At 37.8% G+C, this 18435-nt stretch overlaps 1 protein-coding gene and 1 long non-coding RNA gene across 4 annotated transcripts; both read right to left on the reverse strand.

The window, feature by feature from the left end:
- Positions 1–1921: 1921 nt before the first annotated feature.
- LOC145796817 (uncharacterized) lies at positions 1922–3268 on the reverse strand. The gene is made up of 2 exons (XR_014337356.1): positions 2919–3268; positions 1922–2621 (listed from the first exon to the last, which is right to left on the reverse strand). It is a non-coding gene; the product is annotated as an uncharacterized LOC145796817 (long non-coding RNA).
- Positions 3269–4279: 1011 nt separating this feature from the next.
- On the reverse strand, positions 4280–12142 carry LOC114287178 (uncharacterized). 3 transcript variants are annotated; one of them, XM_082882074.1, is made up of 3 exons: positions 11888–12142; positions 9199–10480; positions 4280–4457 (listed from the first exon to the last, which is right to left on the reverse strand). In XM_082882074.1, exons 2-3 carry the CDS (start codon positions 10472–10474, stop codon positions 4444–4446), a joined length of 1290 nt encoding a protein of 429 aa, XP_082738200.1. In that variant the 5' UTR covers positions 10475–10480; positions 11888–12142; the 3' UTR covers positions 4280–4443. The 3 variants fall into 3 exon arrangements, with proteins under 3 accessions (XP_082738200.1, XP_082738199.1, XP_082738198.1); XM_082882073.1 differs by having other exon boundaries at positions 11623–12142; XM_082882072.1 differs by having other exon boundaries at positions 9199–10942; positions 11623–12142.
- Between the last annotated feature and the right edge of the window lie 6293 nt (positions 12143–18435).

Genomic DNA, 18435 nt, shown 5'->3' on the forward strand with positions numbered 1-18435 from the left:
ATAAGTTTGCCAACAAGTCTTTGATAACAATCCCTATCAACAGGAGTTATCCTCTAATCTATGATTATGTTCAATGGGAGTGTCCACCGGTTTACATGCCAACATCCCGGTGTCTTTAAGATTATCAAGCACATACTTACGTTGAGAGATAAAAATACCATGTCTAGATCGAGCAACCTCAATACCCAAGAAGTACAATTCTCTCATGTGCTTTATATTCGGATTCGTTAGCTAAGGAATTCTTCAAATTTTCCATCTCCGTTATGTCATCCCCCATCAATACAATATCATCGACAAAAACTATTAGTGCAGTTATCCTCTTGCGATGAATGTTTGACAAACAAGGTATAATCAATTTGACAATGACAATACCCAAATCTGAGCATGGATTTGATATTTCTCTCAAACCAATTTCTCTGAAACCAAGTTCTCGATGATTGTTTCAAACCATACAATGACTTATTTAACCTGCAAACCTTCCCACTATTATTGGAAGGTGGAAATCTAGGAGGGATATCCATAGACACTTCCTCTTCCAAGTCACCATGGAGAAAGGCATTTTTTACGTCAAGTTGTTGAAGAGGCCAACCCAAGTTAGTTGCCAACAAAAGAATGGTTCAAATGGAATGCATATTTGCCATTAGAGCAAAGGTCTATAGATAATCGATTCCATAGGTTTGAGTATATCCCTTGGCCACTAGCCTAACCTTATATCTCTCAACAGAACCATCTGCCTTATATTTCACAGTGAACACCTACTTGCATCCAACATGCTTCCTCCCGGTTAGTTAATTCAACCAACTTGCGAGTATTATTTTTCTTTAGACCATTCATTTCTTCACACTGTATTTTGCCACTTAGGATGAGTGAATGCTTACTGGACATTTTGTGGAACAGATACAAAAGAAAACTAGGATGCAGAAGCACAACAAGATGGTGAAATATGATGCAAGGAAACAAAATGGTGTTGCTGAACGGATGAACTGTCCCCTCGATGTCGCTATATCTTTGCATTTTCCATGAGTGTTCCCACAGTCTATTGGCCCGATGCTATCCTCTTTGCTACTTATCTTATTAGCCACATCCTTTCTTGCGTCCTAGGTTTCCAATCACCCATTGAGCTTTTGTCCTCCTTATCTGTCTCCTATTTCTCCGATCAGTTTGTGGTTCTTGTTCGTGTCATTGGTTGTGTATTGTCAGTCGTGTCTACCCAATTCATTTTTGTGGGTTATTCTCCAGCTCAAAAGGGTTACAAGTGTTATCATCCTCCTTCAAGTAGACAGTTGGTCTCCATGGATGTGACATTTTTTGAGATTGTCATATTACTCACCTCAATCATATTACTCAATTGAGTGAAGCTCCGTCCCCACCTATGCTCCCTATTATGTCATTAACTCCATTGGATCCAGGTTTTAAAAAGCTTGACCAAGAGGTTCCTATGGAGAAGGAACTTGTACATGACCATGATACACCTTTTAGAGAGTTGAAATTGTATTCCAGATAACAGAAGGATAAGACTCTCTCTCTCCCCCTGCCTTGCCAATCTAATTCCTCTGACACAGGTAATCGTTTCTTTGTACCTAATTTCGAACCCTCTGATCACATTTCATCATCATGTTGAATATGATCTTCATGTTCCTATTGCTCTTCGTAGAGCTGTGAGGTCATGTACCCAATGTCTTATTTCTAATTTTGTTTCCTTGCATCATAAAAGTACTCTACCAAAGTGCTCTACCATTATCAGATTGAAAAATTCTAACTAGGGTATTAGATTAGGTGAGTATCATTTTGTGAAATAGCCAAAAATAGGAAAACACATCATTCTTATCCTTCATCAAATAGAAGTAGCATAAAATCATTAATGAATGTAATAAACCATTTAAAACCAAACAAACCAACAAATTGACTAGGACCCCAAACATTAGTATGAATAATAGTAAAAGGGGCATTATTTCTATTATTACTGATAGGAAAAGACACATAATAGTGTTTAGCAAGTTCACAAGGTTCACAACAAAATTTAGAAATTACCAACTGGGAAAACAAAGTCGGAAAAAGTCTATTAACAAAAGAAATGAAGGATGTCCTAATCTCCGGTTTATATGCCACAATTGCTCCTCCGAAGAAGCACAAGTCACAAATTGATGAGCCTGCCAAACTTAATCATCAATTGTCCTTTGAGAGTCTAGAAAGTAAAGACTTGTCCTCTCTAGGAATGGCAACGGGCCGGGCTGGGGCTAGGGCCAGGGATTGCAGTCCCCGTCCCCGATCTCTGAAGGTGAAAAAATCCCCGTCCCCACCTCCGATCCCCGGCGGGGAATCCATCACCCCCCTCCCTCCCCCACCCCCTAACGGGGATTGGGTTTTCCCGACCCCGAAATATCCCCAACCCTACTTTTTTTTTTTTTTTTTTGAATTTTATTCAACACACACAAGAACAACAAAAAAATTTAATCTATTTTCAGTATGTTTCATCATCATCATCATCAACAACTTAAAAGAAAAAAAAAAAGATCGGAAATTGAAGAGGAGGGCTGAAACGCAGAGGTGATGACGACGTTGAAGAGTAGAGGGCTGACACGCATATTTGAAATTGAGGAGCGGAGGGCTGAAAAATAGATCTGCAAAAAAAAAAAAACAAAAAACAAAAAATAAAAAACAAAATCACTTCATCATATCTGTAATGTGTAAAAAAAATCCAAAACTCTAAATCCAAATTCGTGAAAATGACAGCAAACACATCATATTGTATTTGATAATCCTTTAATCAACCATTCTCAGATTTCCAAGCAGTTTGACCATATAAAGTAAAATCCAATAAAATATGTTTTTACATAATTTCAAACAAAAGCAGAGAGTGAGAGAGAATGAGAGATTCAAACAAAAAATAGGGAGAGATTGAAACAAAATTGAGTTACCAGATAACATAGAGATTGGAGGAAGGGCGTAAGATTTGAGAGGTCTCTGCTGCACTTCCACTGCTACCGATTCGACACCAGTTTCTGCAGATCTGTAGATCGATCTAGATATATGGCGAGAAAATCAACCGACAAGGTGAGAGTACCCATTGGAAAAGAAGTCAAGGTCGGCCGATCGGATCAGAGATGGAGAGAGAGTTAGGAGGATGAAGGAGGAGAGCGAAGAGAGTAGTTGCGGCGGCAGAGGCGGCGACCGTAGAAGAGATGAACCGCTGTGATGTTGAAGGAGATAGAGAAATCTGAGTAAGTGAGAGGAAGAGAGAGATGAGAGACGGTTTGTTTGTGAGGCTGTGTTAGGGTTTGGGTTATATATATATATATATATAGAGGGATATAATAGTAATTTCAGTTTGGGAAAACGGGGACGGGCCGGGGCTGGGGAATGTGTCACCATCCCCGTTCCGAAAATCATGGAAGATTTATTTTTGAATACCATTCTCAGCTCGTCGGGGGTATTTTTCGGAGAAAATCCATTCGAATCGGGGTGTGGGGAGGAGAGGGTCGGGGTCAAATTGTCATCCCTCTCCTTACCATTACCAATCGTCTTCCTCGTAAGTAAATCTTGGAAAACACATTGAGTGGAAAAAAAGGGGTCACTAAAAGAAGACCAGTAGACAAATTAGGAACATACAAGAGGACGGCCATGAAGATTTGCATCCTTGTAATTTTGTGGAGGGTCAGATGAATTTGCAAATCTATAGTCATTTATCTTCTTGGATGCCATGAGTAAGATGGTTTGAGCTGAGAGATTATTATTGCATTATCCTTGAGTTGCGCAACTGGGTCGTTGCTGAATAACTTAAGAGAGCAGGTGTTTTGGGGTTCGCAAGAAAATATACAGTCCCCCAGTAATTGCCATTTGAGCTTTATTGGAAAATATATAGCTCCCAATAGCTGAATCTTTGACTTGATAAGTGACAAGAGAAACCAAGAGAGAATCAATAGTAAGATATTGTGATCTCCTTGAGGGGATGAGAGCTTGAAATTCTGTTTTTGTTGTTGGTAAGCTTGCAGCTGATTAAATACTGTGCTGATGATTTACTTTTCAAGCTTGAGAAGATTTTTGGCCTTTATGTTAACTTTATCAGTCTTTCAATTCTGGAAATCGTCAGCTGTGATGAAATAATCTTGAATCCCGTAAGTTCGTTATCCTCAGGCTCTTCATAATATATGACTGATTATAGGAAATATTGTCACGTCCCAAGCTCCGTGACAACGCCGCACACTCATTTAAGTGAGCATGCAAGGCTAAGAGTCCAACACATAACTAACAATGTAAAATACTCCAATCAAACCCTTAATTATCATAATACTAAAATCCATAAAAAAAATTGATTATTCTTATCATATGAAATTATCCACCAAGTCCACTAATAAAATCCATTAACAAAACAAAATAATCCAAGTACTTAAATCATAGTCCTACTCTCGGCACTCCCATATGTAAAAAAAATCCAGCGCAGCTCTACTCTTCAGAATCTGAAAAAAATAAAATAAGGGTAAGCTAGACAGCCTAGTAAATAACCAACCATCACTACCAGCTGGATCAAGTATAAAAAAATAAATAAATAAATTGATAATCAATAAATATAAATTTTTCTACAGTTCAATAAATGAACAATTATTTTGTAAGATGGTTTCATGGCTAAAAATAAACAATGTACAATACATTTTAAATGAAAAGCCAACAAGATAATTCAAAGTAATTCATTGTTCAAATCGATGGTTCGATATTCAGATGGTTCAATGATTTGATTCACAAAACCCAAGTCTTATTGACTACGGTCACATAGCCCGTGACAAGGCCCAGAACCACACATAGGCCGGTGGTAAAGCCCCAAAAGAAACTAGTTTCTGTGCCAATAAATAACCCCCATTGGCTAGGGTCCAAATCGTAGTCAGACTAGAGTGATGTTCAAAATTCAAACAATACACAAATTTTAAATAAAGCATTCGATATTTTCAGAATAAACGTTTAGTACAATTTTCAGAATAGTTTCACCAAATATTCAAATAATTTTAATAATAATATTCGATGTTGTTTTATACTTGACCCATATTTTATTTTAAGAGAACATGAAGGCTTTAAATAAATATTTATGATTTTAAACGATTCGATAAGAATAAAAATGAACCAACAGTGATAGAGGGTTACTTACCTCAAACAGCTAAAATAATATTTCCCAAGCTAATCTCAAATTACCAAGATCCACCTCAATCTCACAAACCTAATAAAATATTATACCACATAAACAATTATTATTGATCACCATGATGCATCTATCATTCTTTTCTTTATAATGTACTAATCTAATCCTATAGTCTACAAGTAAATTCCAAAACCCCAAAATACATACACCCAATCAACATACAAGATACTATGTCTAAAGAAATAGTTAGGAGTACCATAAAAACAAATCTTACCTCCAAGAGATGATTAGATCAAAGTCACCAATCTATGAATCTTCTTTCTTTTCTTTACTTCTTCTTCTCTCTTTTTTTTTTTTTTTTTTTTTTTTTTTTTTTTTTTTTTCTATTGCTAGATCTGCCGCAGCAGCCACAACAACATCACTACCTCTATTTGTTTGTGCTTCTATGTTTCCAAGACCTAAAGCCCAAGTGGGCCTATAACCCAATCTCCCAAAATTACAAACTTAACCATCTAAGTAATAATTTAAAAAAAAACCACCTCATAACTAATTCCTTGATGTTACTAAAATGACCCATATAAATTAATTTAATTACTACTTTAACCAAAAATAATTCTACACATAAAATTTTGGATTTTACATTCTTCCCCACTTAAAAGAAATTTTGTCCTCGAAATTTGACATACCTGGAGTCTCAAAAAGTTGGGGATACTTTTGTCTCATTTCATCCTCAAGTTCCCAAGTAGCTTCTCTTTCCGAGTGATTACTCCATTGAACCTTAACATAGTGAATGACTCGACGCCTCAAAACCTGTTCCTTCCTATCAGCAATTCGTATAGGGTGTTCCTCATATGTCAAATCCTCCTTAAACTGCAACGGTGCATGATCAATCACATGACTAGGATCCGGTATATACTTCCTTAACATTGAGACATGAAAAACATTATGAACTCCAACTAGTGAAGGTGGTAGGGCAAGTCTGTAAGCTACCTCACCAATTCGATCCAAAACCTCAAATGGCCCAACAAATCTAGGACTCAATTTACCACGAACACCAAACCTCATTACTCCTTTCATAGGAGACACCTTAAGGAATACATGGTCTCCAACCCCAAACACCAAATCACGTCTCCTGTTATCTGCACAACTTTTCTGTCTACTCTGTGCCGTGCGAAGTCGCTCTCTAATAAGATTGATCTTGTCCACTGTTTGTTGCACAATCTCAGGCCCTAACAACTTCCTTTCACCCACATCATCCCAACAAATAGGTGATCTACACTTTCGTCCATATAAAGCCTCATATGGTGCCATCTGAATGCTCGCATGATAACTGTTATTATAAGAGAATTCCACTAAGGCCAAATGCTCATCCCAAGAACCTCCAAGATCGATAACACAAGCCCTCAACATGTCTTCCAAGGTTTGAATAGTTCTCTCTGACTGTCCATCAGTTTGAGGATGAAAGGCAGTGCTAAAATTCAAACTAGTGCCCAAAGCTGTATGCAAACTCTTCCAAAACATAGATACAAATCTGCTATCTCTATCAGACACTATGGTCGCCGGAATACCATGCAACTTCACAATCTCCTTGATATACAATTTTGCAAACTTCTCTAAGGAGAACCCTACCTTAAAAGCTAGAAAGTGAGCGGATTTGGTCAATCGATCAACGATAACCCAAATAGCATTGTTACCACCTTGGGTCCTAGGCAACCCTGTCACAAAATCTATGGTAATATGTTCCCACTTCCACTCGGGAATAGGAAGAGGTTGTAACTTACCTGCAGGTCTCTGATGTTCAACTTTCACTTGTTGACATACCAAACATTGAGCAACATACTGAGCAATTTCCCTCTTCATATTATTCCACCAAAAGTTCCTCTTCAAGTCTTTATACATTTTAGTGCTTCCTGGATGTACAGTATATCCTGAACTGTGAGCTTCTCTTAGGATTTCTCTCTTGAGCTCTAAATCATTAGGCACACACAACCTCTCTCCAAATCTCAAGGTTCCATCTTTATGCATACAAAATTCCATCTGTAGCCCTATTTCCATTTCAGCCTTAAGTTTTTGCAACTGAGAGTCTCTTCCTTGAGCATCTTTAATTCTATCAATCAATGTGGGTTGAACCCTAAGGTTTGCCAACTGCACTCCATGGTTGTGCCATCTAATCTCAATATTCAACCTCTGTAAGTCCTCCAAGATATTCTTTTGGTCGGTGATCAAGGTAGCCAAATTACTCGGGGTCTTTCTACTCAAGGCATCCGCCACTATATTAGCTTTTCCTGGATGATAATTGATAGTCAACTCATAGTCCTTTAATAGCTCCAACCATCTCCTTTGCCTCATATTCAATTCTTTTTGAGTGAAAATATACTTCAAACTTTTATGATCAGTGAATATCTCACATTTCACCCCATACAGGTAGTGCCTCCAGATTTTCAATGCAAACACCACGGCAGCCAACTCCAAATCATGCGTAGGATAATTCTGCTCATATGGCTTCAACTGCCTAGACGCGTATGCCACTACCTTATCATTTTGCATCAGGACACAACCCAAGCCCATCTTCGATGCATCACTATAGATGGTAAAACCTTCATCTCCGGACGGAACTATAAGTACTGGAGCACACACCAATCGACTCTTTAGATCTTGGAAACTCTTCTCACAATCATCAGACCACTCAAATATAACCCCTTTTTGTGTTAAACGAGTTAAAGGCATAGAAATTCGGGAAAATCCCTCAACGAACCTTCTATAATATCCTGCTAAACCCAAGAAGCTACGAATTTCAGTGACACTAGTAGGCCGATTCCATTCCACCACCGCCTCCACTTTCTTGGGGTCAACAGACACCCCATCTTTAGATATCACATGACCCAAAAATGATACACTCTCCAGCCAAAATTCACACTTCTTTAATTTAGCAAATAATTTCTTCTCCCTTAATATCTGCAACACTATTCTCAGATGTTCTTCGTGCTGCTCTTTACTCTTTGAGTACACAAGAATGTCATCAATAAAAACTACCACAAACTGATCTAAGAAGGATTTAAACACTCTGTTCATTAAATCCATAAAAGCTGCAGGCGCATTGGTCAACCCAAACGGCATCACTAAAAATTCATAATGCCCATACCTAGTTCGGAAGGCTGTCTTAGGTATATCTTCCGTCTTAACCTTCAACTGGTGATAGCCAGAACGAAGGTCAATCTTAGAAAAGACTTGTGCTCCTTGCAACTGATCAAATAGGTCATCTATCCTAGGCAAAGGATATTTATTTCGGATTGTCACCTTGTTCAACTCTCGATAATCAATGCAAAGGCGAAAACTACCATCCTTCTTTTTCACAAATAAAACGGGCGCACCCCAAGGAGAAACACTAGGCCTAATAAAGCCCTTATCTAGTAACTCTTGTAACTGTTCCTTCAACTCTTTCAACTCTGCTGGGGCCATCCGATACGGAGCCTTGGAGATAGGACCCGTGCCAGGTATCAATTCAATGGCAAACTCAATCTCTCTATCTAGTGGCAACCCCGGTAACTCTTCAGGAAAAACATCGGGAAATTCCTTCACAACTAGAATATCCTCTAGCTTCAATTCAGTCTCACGGGTATCTCTCACAGAAGCTAAATAGCCCTCGCAACCATTCCTTAACAACCGTCTAGCTTGCAAAGCTGAGATTACCAAAAGAGGAGTGTTAACTCCACTACCCACAAAGCAAAATTCTGGTTGATTAGGAATCTGAAATACTACCCTTTTGCCTCGACAATCCACAGAAGCATAATTGGTTGCCAACCAATCCATTCCAAGAATTATGTCAAAGTCCCGCATATCTAAAACAGTTAAGTCTACAAGCAATTTCCTGTCATCTATACTAACCACACGAGATTTGCAAATTAAGTCAGCAACCATAACCCCTCCTATCGGGGTTTCAACACATAAGTCGATCTCTCTAGAGACACATCTCCATCCATGTTTCTTAACAAATCCCATAGACACAAATGAATTTGTAGCGCCAGAATCAAATAACACATGTGCATAAACAGAAGACACTAAAACAATACCTGACACCACCGTGTTGGAAGTCTGGACATCTTGTTGCGTGAGTGCGTACACTCGACCCTGAGTCTTTGGCTTATGACCTCCATTTTTCTTTTGACTTCCTGAAGACCCTTTGTCTGTTGATGCTCCTTTATTTGTCCATGCTTTCTGTTCAATCTCATGCCCCTTCCGATTAGGGCAATCAGCTATCCTGTGCCCCTGTTGCCCGCAAGAGAAACAAGCCCCAGTATTCCAACGACACTCACTATCCCGATGGAATCCATTACACCTAGTGCATTGTACCCGATCATTCTTCTTATCAACACTACTAACCATAGTTCGACTTCCCCAACTCCCAACCGAAGAAGTGTTTTGTCTCTTAGCATTGCCCTTCGAATTGTTAGTTTGGAAGTTGGAAGAACTAGGCCTCTTCTTATAATTCTCTTCTTTCTCTTCTTGGGCTCTGGTAAGGCCACTCTCAACTAGCAAAGCCTTATTCAACACTGCTCCAAAAGTAGGTAACTCGAAAGGAACCACTTGTTGCATAATGTTCGTTCTTAGTCCAGCTTCAAACTTTCGTGCTCTGCTATCCTCATCTGCTTCAAATGCTGATGCAAATTTAGACAACTTCGTAAACTCAGCTTCATATTCTGCAACCGTCTTATTCCCTTGCTCTAACTTCAAAAATTCCCTCTGTTTTTGTAGACGAACACTCCTAGGGAAGTATTTCTCATTGAATGCCTTCTTAAACCTTTCCCATGTATAGGGGTTGGCATCATGCTCGTGTATGCGCTTCTCCATCTGCCACCAATCATTAGCTATCCCTTGTAGCATAAACGTAGCATAGGTCACCTTCTGATCATCCGTACACTCAAAAACGGGAAACAACTTCTCCATTTCTGTCAACCATTTTTCAGCCTCCAAAGGGTCTGTGGCTCCGTCAAATGCCAAGGCTATCTTCTTAAACTCGGTAATGTTACAACGTGGCCTTGGTTGTGGCCCAACACCTGGCTGCATCTGCTGTTGTTGCTCCATAAGTCTAGTCAAGTTATTCCCTATGGTGGTTTGTTGTTGCACCACCCCGGCCAACGTTTGAAGCACTTGAACCATTTCAATTGGATTGGGGATTGCAGCTTGTTCTTGGTGTCCCAACTCTTGCCCCTGATTTCCTCCGACTGCTTGAGAACCACTACCATTATTAGTCACATTCCCTCGCCGATTGCTATTACCAGTCCGTCGATTCGTTTGACCCTGGCGTGTATTCCTAGCCATATTTGCCAATGTCTCCTCATGTTCCATTGCAACCTAAATGCATCAATAATAAAATCCCATCTTATTCTATTCTCAAGTCCCTATAACAAGTAAATAAAAATAACATTATATCAAATTATAAGCGTTCCCAATCCTATATCTACCCAATCTCACCACTATTTTATACTAGCCTTTAAAAATTACAACCTGGCTCTGATACCACTAAATTGTCACGTCCCAAGCTCCGTGACAACGCCGCACACTCATTTAAGTGAGCATGCAAGGCTAAGAGTCCAACACATAACTAACAATGTAAAATACTCCAATCAAACCCTTAATTATCATAATACTAAAATCCATAAAAAAAATTGATTATTCTTATCATATGAAATTATCCACCAAGTCCACTAATAAAATCCATTAACAAAACAAAATAATCCAAGTACTTAAATCATAGTCCTACTCTCGGCACTCCCATATGTAAAAAAAATCCAGCGCAGCTCTACTCTTCAGAATCTGAAAAAAATAAAATAAGGGTAAGCTAGACAGCCTAGTAAATAACCAACCATCACTACCAGCTGGATCAAGTATAAAAAAATAAATAAATAAATTGATAATCAATAAATATAAATTTTTCTACAGTTCAATAAATGAACAATTATTTTGTAAGATGGTTTCATGGCTAAAAATAAACAATGTACAATACATTTTAAATGAAAAGCCAACAAGATAATTCAAAGTAATTCATTGTTCAAATCGATGGTTCGATATTCAGATGGTTCAATGATTTGATTCACAAAACCCAAGTCTTATTGACTACGGTCACATAGCCCGTGACAAGGCCCAGAACCACACATAGGCCGGTGGTAAAGCCCCAAAAGAAACTAGTTTCTGTGCCAATAAATAACCCCCATTGGCTAGGGTCCAAATCGTAGTCAGACTAGAGTGATGTTCAAAATTCAAACAATACACAAATTTTAAATAAAGCATTCGATATTTTCAGAATAAACGTTTAGTACAATTTTCAGAATAGTTTCACCAAATATTCAAATAATTTTAATAATAATATTCGATGTTGTTTTATACTTGACCCATATTTTATTTTAAGAGAACATGAAGGCTTTAAATAAATATTTATGATTTTAAACGATTCGATAAGAATAAAAATGAACCAACAGTGATAGAGGGTTACTTACCTCAAACAGCTAAAATAATATTTCCCAAGCTAATCTCAAATTACCAAGATCCACCTCAATCTCACAAACCTAATAAAATATTATACCACATAAACAATTATTATTGATCACCATGATGCATCTATCATTCTTTTCTTTATAATGTACTAATCTAATCCTATAGTCTACAAGTAAATTCCAAAACCCCAAAATACATACACCCAATCAACATACAAGATACTATGTCTAAAGAAATAGTTAGGAGTACCATAAAAACAAATCTTACCTCCAAGAGATGATTAGATCAAAGTCACCAATCTATGAATCTTCTTTCTTTTCTTTACTTCTTCTTCTCTCTTTTTTTTTTTTTTTTTTTTTTTTTTTTTTTTTTTTTTTTCTATTGCTAGATCTGCCGCAGCAGCCACAACAACATCACTACCTCTATTTGTTTGTGCTTCTATGTTTCCAAGACCTAAAGCCCAAGTGGGCCTATAACCCAATCTCCCAAAATTACAAACTTAACCATCTAAGTAATAATTTAAAAAAAAACCACCTCATAACTAATTCCTTGATGTTACTAAAATGACCCATATAAATTAATTTAATTACTACTTTAACCAAAAATAATTCTACACATAAAATTTTGGATTTTACAAATATGATAGAGAATCCCTTTATAGGGACTAGAGTTGTTAAGCATTTGTTATTTATTATTGTCATCAAGGGTAGATTAGCCTTTAATGCTTTATTAGGGTTTCTAGTTTATTTTATTTATACTTCTCTCTTTGTATTTTTTGATTATTTAATTCAATAATATAATAATATTACCTTAGTTATCAAGAGTGAATGCCAGGGGGCAATCCTTTCTTAGTAGAGTTATTGCTGCCGATGCCAAAGCAACTTAAAAGTTCCTACCTTAATAAGGCCTTTAGATTACGTTTGGTACGATGAAATGGGTTAGAATGGAATACCCATTTTAGCTTTGCATTCCTTTTCTCTTGTTTGGTACAACTTATCTAAATGGGAATAGTCATTCCAATAGAATGGCTATTCCAACAAAATGTGAGAATGCCTATTCCTACCACCACCATTACTACCACTACCAACGCCATGATGACCACCCTATTGCCATCACCACCACTACTGCCACCACCACCACCACCACCACCACCACCACCAACACGTCACCACCACCACCACCACTACCACCACAACGACAATCACAACATCACACGTCACCACCACCACCCACCACCTCCACAACCACCACACCACCATACCGCAACTACCCACCCTACTATTGTAGCCACCACTACCACCACTGCTACCCTACTATTGCCATCGCCGCTATCACCACCACCACTACTGACTCTGCGTCTATAACCACTACCTTACCACCACTGCCACCACTATCATGAGAATCACCACTCTACTACCACTGCCGCCACAACCACCATCGTCACCACAACTACCACAACACCACCACCACCACCAACGATACAGCGACCTATCACCACCACTACAAATATACTACTACCATTGCTATCACCACCGCCACCGCTACCGCCATTGCCACTGCCACCACCACTATCATGACTCACACAATCACTTCTACAACTATCAAAATTGAAAAGCCTAGCCTACAGTTCTCCTTAGAACTCAGGTATTAAGGAGAGGGAAACTAGAGTTTTATAACCAGTACAGATAGGGCAACTCCAGGCGATGTGGGACACATTCCAATACACCCTCTTGGACCACAATATATAGTAGCTGGACAAACAACACACCAGTCACAGGTCTAACCAAACTCTGATACCAAATTAAAAGACCCAACCCACACTTCTCCGTAAAACTCAAGTATTAAGGAGAGAGAAACTGGAGCCTTATAACTAGCACAGATGGGGCAATTCCAGTCGATATGGGACACATTTCAACAATCAACACTATCATAATCTATATGAATTTTTAACTTGTTTTTTACTAGCTTATTAAAAAAATAAATAATAAATAAAAACTTACTCTATTCCATTTATTTAATAGGCATAACCAAACATGAGAATGAGAACATCATTCTATTCCTATGTCATTCAATGTTGGCAAGCCAAACAATGGAATGGGAATGGATATTCCATTCCATTCAACTTTGTTTTCCATTCTCACTTCATTCCATTCCTTCGTACCAAGCATGCTCTTAGATTAGAGTAAAAGACTGATCAAGTAGAGAATCTGAAGCTTGTGCAATATGCTAAGTAAATTAGAGGCCTCATAATTGATGAGACTAGCTGGATGGTTAGAAATCCAAGCAAGTTGTAGCTGCTGGAGAAATATTATAACCATATCTGATGCGAAAACCAGTCTCCTTGTATTAAGTCAGTCCCACCATTGGGTCAGGAACTTCTAAGATGATGTGCATAGTTGTTGTGCTTGAAACATCATGATAAAACTGAATGCTGGATGTCACATGTTATAGTTATGAGCTACCATTCCAGAGGCCTCTTTAGATCATTTACTGACATTGATGTTGGGTTTTACTTCGATACAATAAAGAAATCTGAACACTCTGTTTGGCGTGGGAAAGGTTTCTTTGCTGCAATCCTCGTCATGACAGCATCGGTTGCATTACTGAGTCGTGTTTCATGACTTAGTTTGATGATGATCACGACAAAGGAGTTCGTCCTTTTGCTTTGTGTGAGCCTGCATGCCCTGGGGTTCCATGACCCAAGTACAAAAGTAGAAAGACTGAAAGGAAAGGAAAAGAAATATGAATTGGGATAAGAACTGTTATAGATGTAGAACCACAATGATGTATCAAGGGTACCAAATCATGTTATCAATGTCTTAAAGATAATGAGTGAAGTTCCCAAAGGTTCAAAGATCAACAAGATGAATAAGAACATAAAGAGTTAGCCTAGATGCCTTGCTAGACGTAAAACTATCTTTGAATGGCAAATACCAAAATAAAGTGCAACATGGGCTAACTTTGACTTTGGTACAATAGTTGTGTGCTTAATTTGGCTTTGCCATGATGGATGGTGCTGAATGCCATTGATTTTGACAAAGCAGTCTGCCAAGTTGCTGCCGGAGCATTTGTGGGTTTGCTGCTGGAGAGTCAAACTTGGACAGATGCTGCAAGTTCACCCATCAATCATTAATGGGGTTTTTCATCTTTACAACTTCTGAATAGATAGCCCTTGCTATTAGGCTTGTGATTGTTGATCAACAAGAAACCGTTGTTGACTTGATTCCTATCAAGGACATTACTGCTAACAAGACTCAAATTACTTTTAAGGAACTTAAGTTGCTCATCTGAGAGGTGTCTTTCTGCACCGGCCCCCAGTATTGCCAGGCAAAACTCTGATAGTTTTATGATTGTTACTGTTTAAGAAGTATTTCACAATGCTGCTGAAGTGGGAAGGCATGCCGGTAGAGGCATTTTTACTCCTTATCCTAAAGATTATGTGAGGAGATATATTGGTGAAGTTTGTTTTTTCTCTATGGTATAAGACCTGCTTACAGGGTTTTTGATGCTGAATAGTCTGATTGATTGATGATAATTGGATGATAATTTTATGGCTGAGGAGGTATTATTCACTAATAAATGAATGAAGCTTGCGGATGCTGGGAATAGCCTTCATAAGTGTTTGACAAGGCTGTGTCCTTGAACTTCTTGGCTGAGAATGCAATATGAGTTGGAATGCTCCCCACTATCTATCTAGATGTATAAAAATGTCTAGATCTATTGAAATCTTCTTGAAATGATTGTGGCTGATAAATTTATTCTGATATATCTGGATTTTCTTCCACTTTTGAGACGAGGGTCCCTTATGTTGAGGACCTTCTATAAGCTTGAGTATGGATAGTAATGCAACATAGGTTGTTGCCACAAGCTCAAAGCTACTGTAGACATGTTTCTACAGTAGAATACCATCATAAATTTTTGGTTGATACAGATCACTTTAAGGAGCAAGGTCAGCATGAACTGTACATCACTTTGACTTGTGGATCTTGCTTTTCAGAAGAAGGGATTTTTCTCCTGATTGTTTTGAAAGTGGTAGTTACGTATTCATGCTTCATTGCAGGTCTCCAGCTACCACAGGCTCAAGTGTAAAAATGTAGATTGTTTCAGATGTACCCTTTACGAGTACTTTAAATGATAATGAAAATGAAGTGCTTGACTCTTTTTCTGTGAGATGCCTTGTCACACTAGCCCCCAGTAATACAAGGTAAAACTTTGATAGCACTATTGAAGCTGAGAAGATATGCCAGTAAAGCATTCGTTCTACTCCTTTGGTTTATCAACTGAGATAATGGTCCAGTGAAGGTGTTTGCTCTTTCTGCGAAAAGACAATTCACTCTTATGTGTGGTTTCTTCGATGATGTATTGCTCTTCGAATGCTTAGACCCTGAATGTGAAAAAGTTATGATTCGTGATTTCAGATGCTGGATCATTGCACCATTCTTAAAAATATATATATATATATAAATTTGATGTTGACTTCTGCAGGAGTGCTGCTAATGTATTATTCAGTTGTAGTTGGCTAAGACGTGTGGTTGACTGAGAAAAGCCTTTTGTGAGCACTCGACAAAGTTGGGCTCTCAACCCATATTTGTTAAGAAAGATGTCTTCTCTTGATGTCCACCAAGAGTGTTGTGCAAATGAGGACATAAGAATACCGAGCATGTTGTTACTGTTGGATAAGGCATGGAATGGTAAAGAGCTGATAAAGTCGGCCGCTTCAAAGCTGTAGCTGATTGTGCAAAATATAAATGCATGATAACGCTACTGCAAGATAACATGACAACAAGATGGGTTGATTTTGGCGTGCAGATAAAACTTAAGTTTAAGACTCATATGAGGAATAGGGGGAATGAACATGTATAGGACAGTCTTCTTAAATAGCATGCACTCATTGGGCAGCATGCCTCAGCTGTTATGTGCTTCGAGAGAGACATTGTCATTGCTGGTGTGGTAGTGCAGTAGGAGGTTACTTTCACTTGCTGATATGGAGGCAATTTTGCCAAGACTATTGCCATATGGGTAGCATTGAGCTCATCTTCAGCACTCATAGTTTTGGGAGGTAACTTGTTCGCTTGAACTGCCACTGATGGAGAGCATGAGGTGACACTTGCATGGCTCCTTATCAAGGCATGTTCTAGCTGAATTGATTGGCTAATGGAGTTGATGCAGAGCTAAAGCTTGTTGGTTAACTTTGATAATCTCCAGGAGTTACTAGAGATATCCAACACTAAGTTTTCCGACTACTGAAATTGACTTGAAGCTGATTATGGACTTGGAGGAGCATGGGTATAGCACAAAATATAAACATAATACCTTAAAGTGAGATCCAGGTTGCCCCTTTAACTGTGGACTCAGAGGAGCATAGGTGTAGCTAAAAATTCTAAACATGATATCTCAAAGTGAGATTCAGGTTGCTCCATTGATATAGGCCTACGTGAATAGCTAGCAATAAGAAATTGATTGGTTAGCCTGGGCCACGTACTAACAAAGCATAGGGCTATTTTATTTTTATTTTTATTTTTTTTTGACTATTTTAACTTGGTTTAAAAAATTGTGTAATTGTGTTTGAGATGATAGTTGATTTTTTTTTTTTTTTTGATGATTGTGAGTGAAAAAGTAAAATGATTATAATTTAAGTATGATATTTTATCTTATTAACTATTTTAACCTATTTTATCTTTATTACTATTTTAGCCCAAACCACACTTCCCAAAAAGGGTTGCAATTTGGTCTGTATGCATTACAAGGCCGCTCAAGTGGAAGATGTTAATTTGTCAATTTGAAGCAATTTCAAAATCAAAATTTAATTGGGATTGGTCCTTAAGTCATCCTAGGATGCCTCAACTATAAATAGAACCCCAGAGGGTATTATACCAAAACATGCTCGGAGTACTTGAGAATACATTGTGGTGAAGATCATTCAATCTTCAAGTTTTCAATACCATTGTTTGTACACTGGTGGCTACCTTGGTGGATTCTAAGGGTGCTTTGGTGGATTCCAAAGTTGGTTCGGTGGATCGTGCTCAGTTTGTGGTGGATTCCAAATATGTTGTGGACTCGATACTCAAATTTCAATTGAAGACAGATGATAGATCCGGTCGGTAGGTACGAGCACACCCTGAAGCTCGTGGATTCGATACACGAGGCCCTTGGATTTTGCTAGGGTGTAAGTTGCAACTAGTATTTTTTGTCTTGCAGTAGTGGAGTGATTGGCTGGACTAATGTTGATACTCCATTTTATCCTGCTTTTTAAGCAATCACACAGCATGTGATCACTTAAAAAATAGAATTTTAACTTTTGGAACTCACTAATATGTACATAATATTAAAATATATTTGTAGTATAAATTTTACTCTATTTCAAGTCCATTTGATAGTAAAACAAACACATTTCTTTAAAAACACAAGATTATCAAAAATAAAAAAATTTTGAAATACTAAAGTGATAATAGGATTCATCATATCAAAATATGTGTTGATAACTTATTTTTACTAATTTTTAGAAAATAATAAATAGTAAAAAGAGGAAATATCATTGTCTTCCAAACTATTACGTGATTTTCAATTTGGCACCAAGATTTTGTATTATTGTAATTTGTCTCTCAATCTTTTTAAAATTTGTTCAATTTACCCCCACCGTTTGTTTTTGTTTATCATCAACCCAACTTGCTAACGCGACACTAAATTTCATTTGGAATTTTATTTTACCTCTCAAATTAAATCTTAAAAATCAATTAGCCCTTCAAATATTAAAAAAAATTAAATTTTAAATAATATACTTTGCAATATATATATATATATATAAATCCAAGCTA

This window comes from Camellia sinensis, chromosome 8 (assembly GCF_055761805.1).
Source record: "Camellia sinensis isolate YWXY chromosome 8, ASM5576180v1, whole genome shotgun sequence".
NCBI classification, from domain to species: domain Eukaryota; kingdom Viridiplantae; phylum Streptophyta; class Magnoliopsida; order Ericales; family Theaceae; genus Camellia; species Camellia sinensis.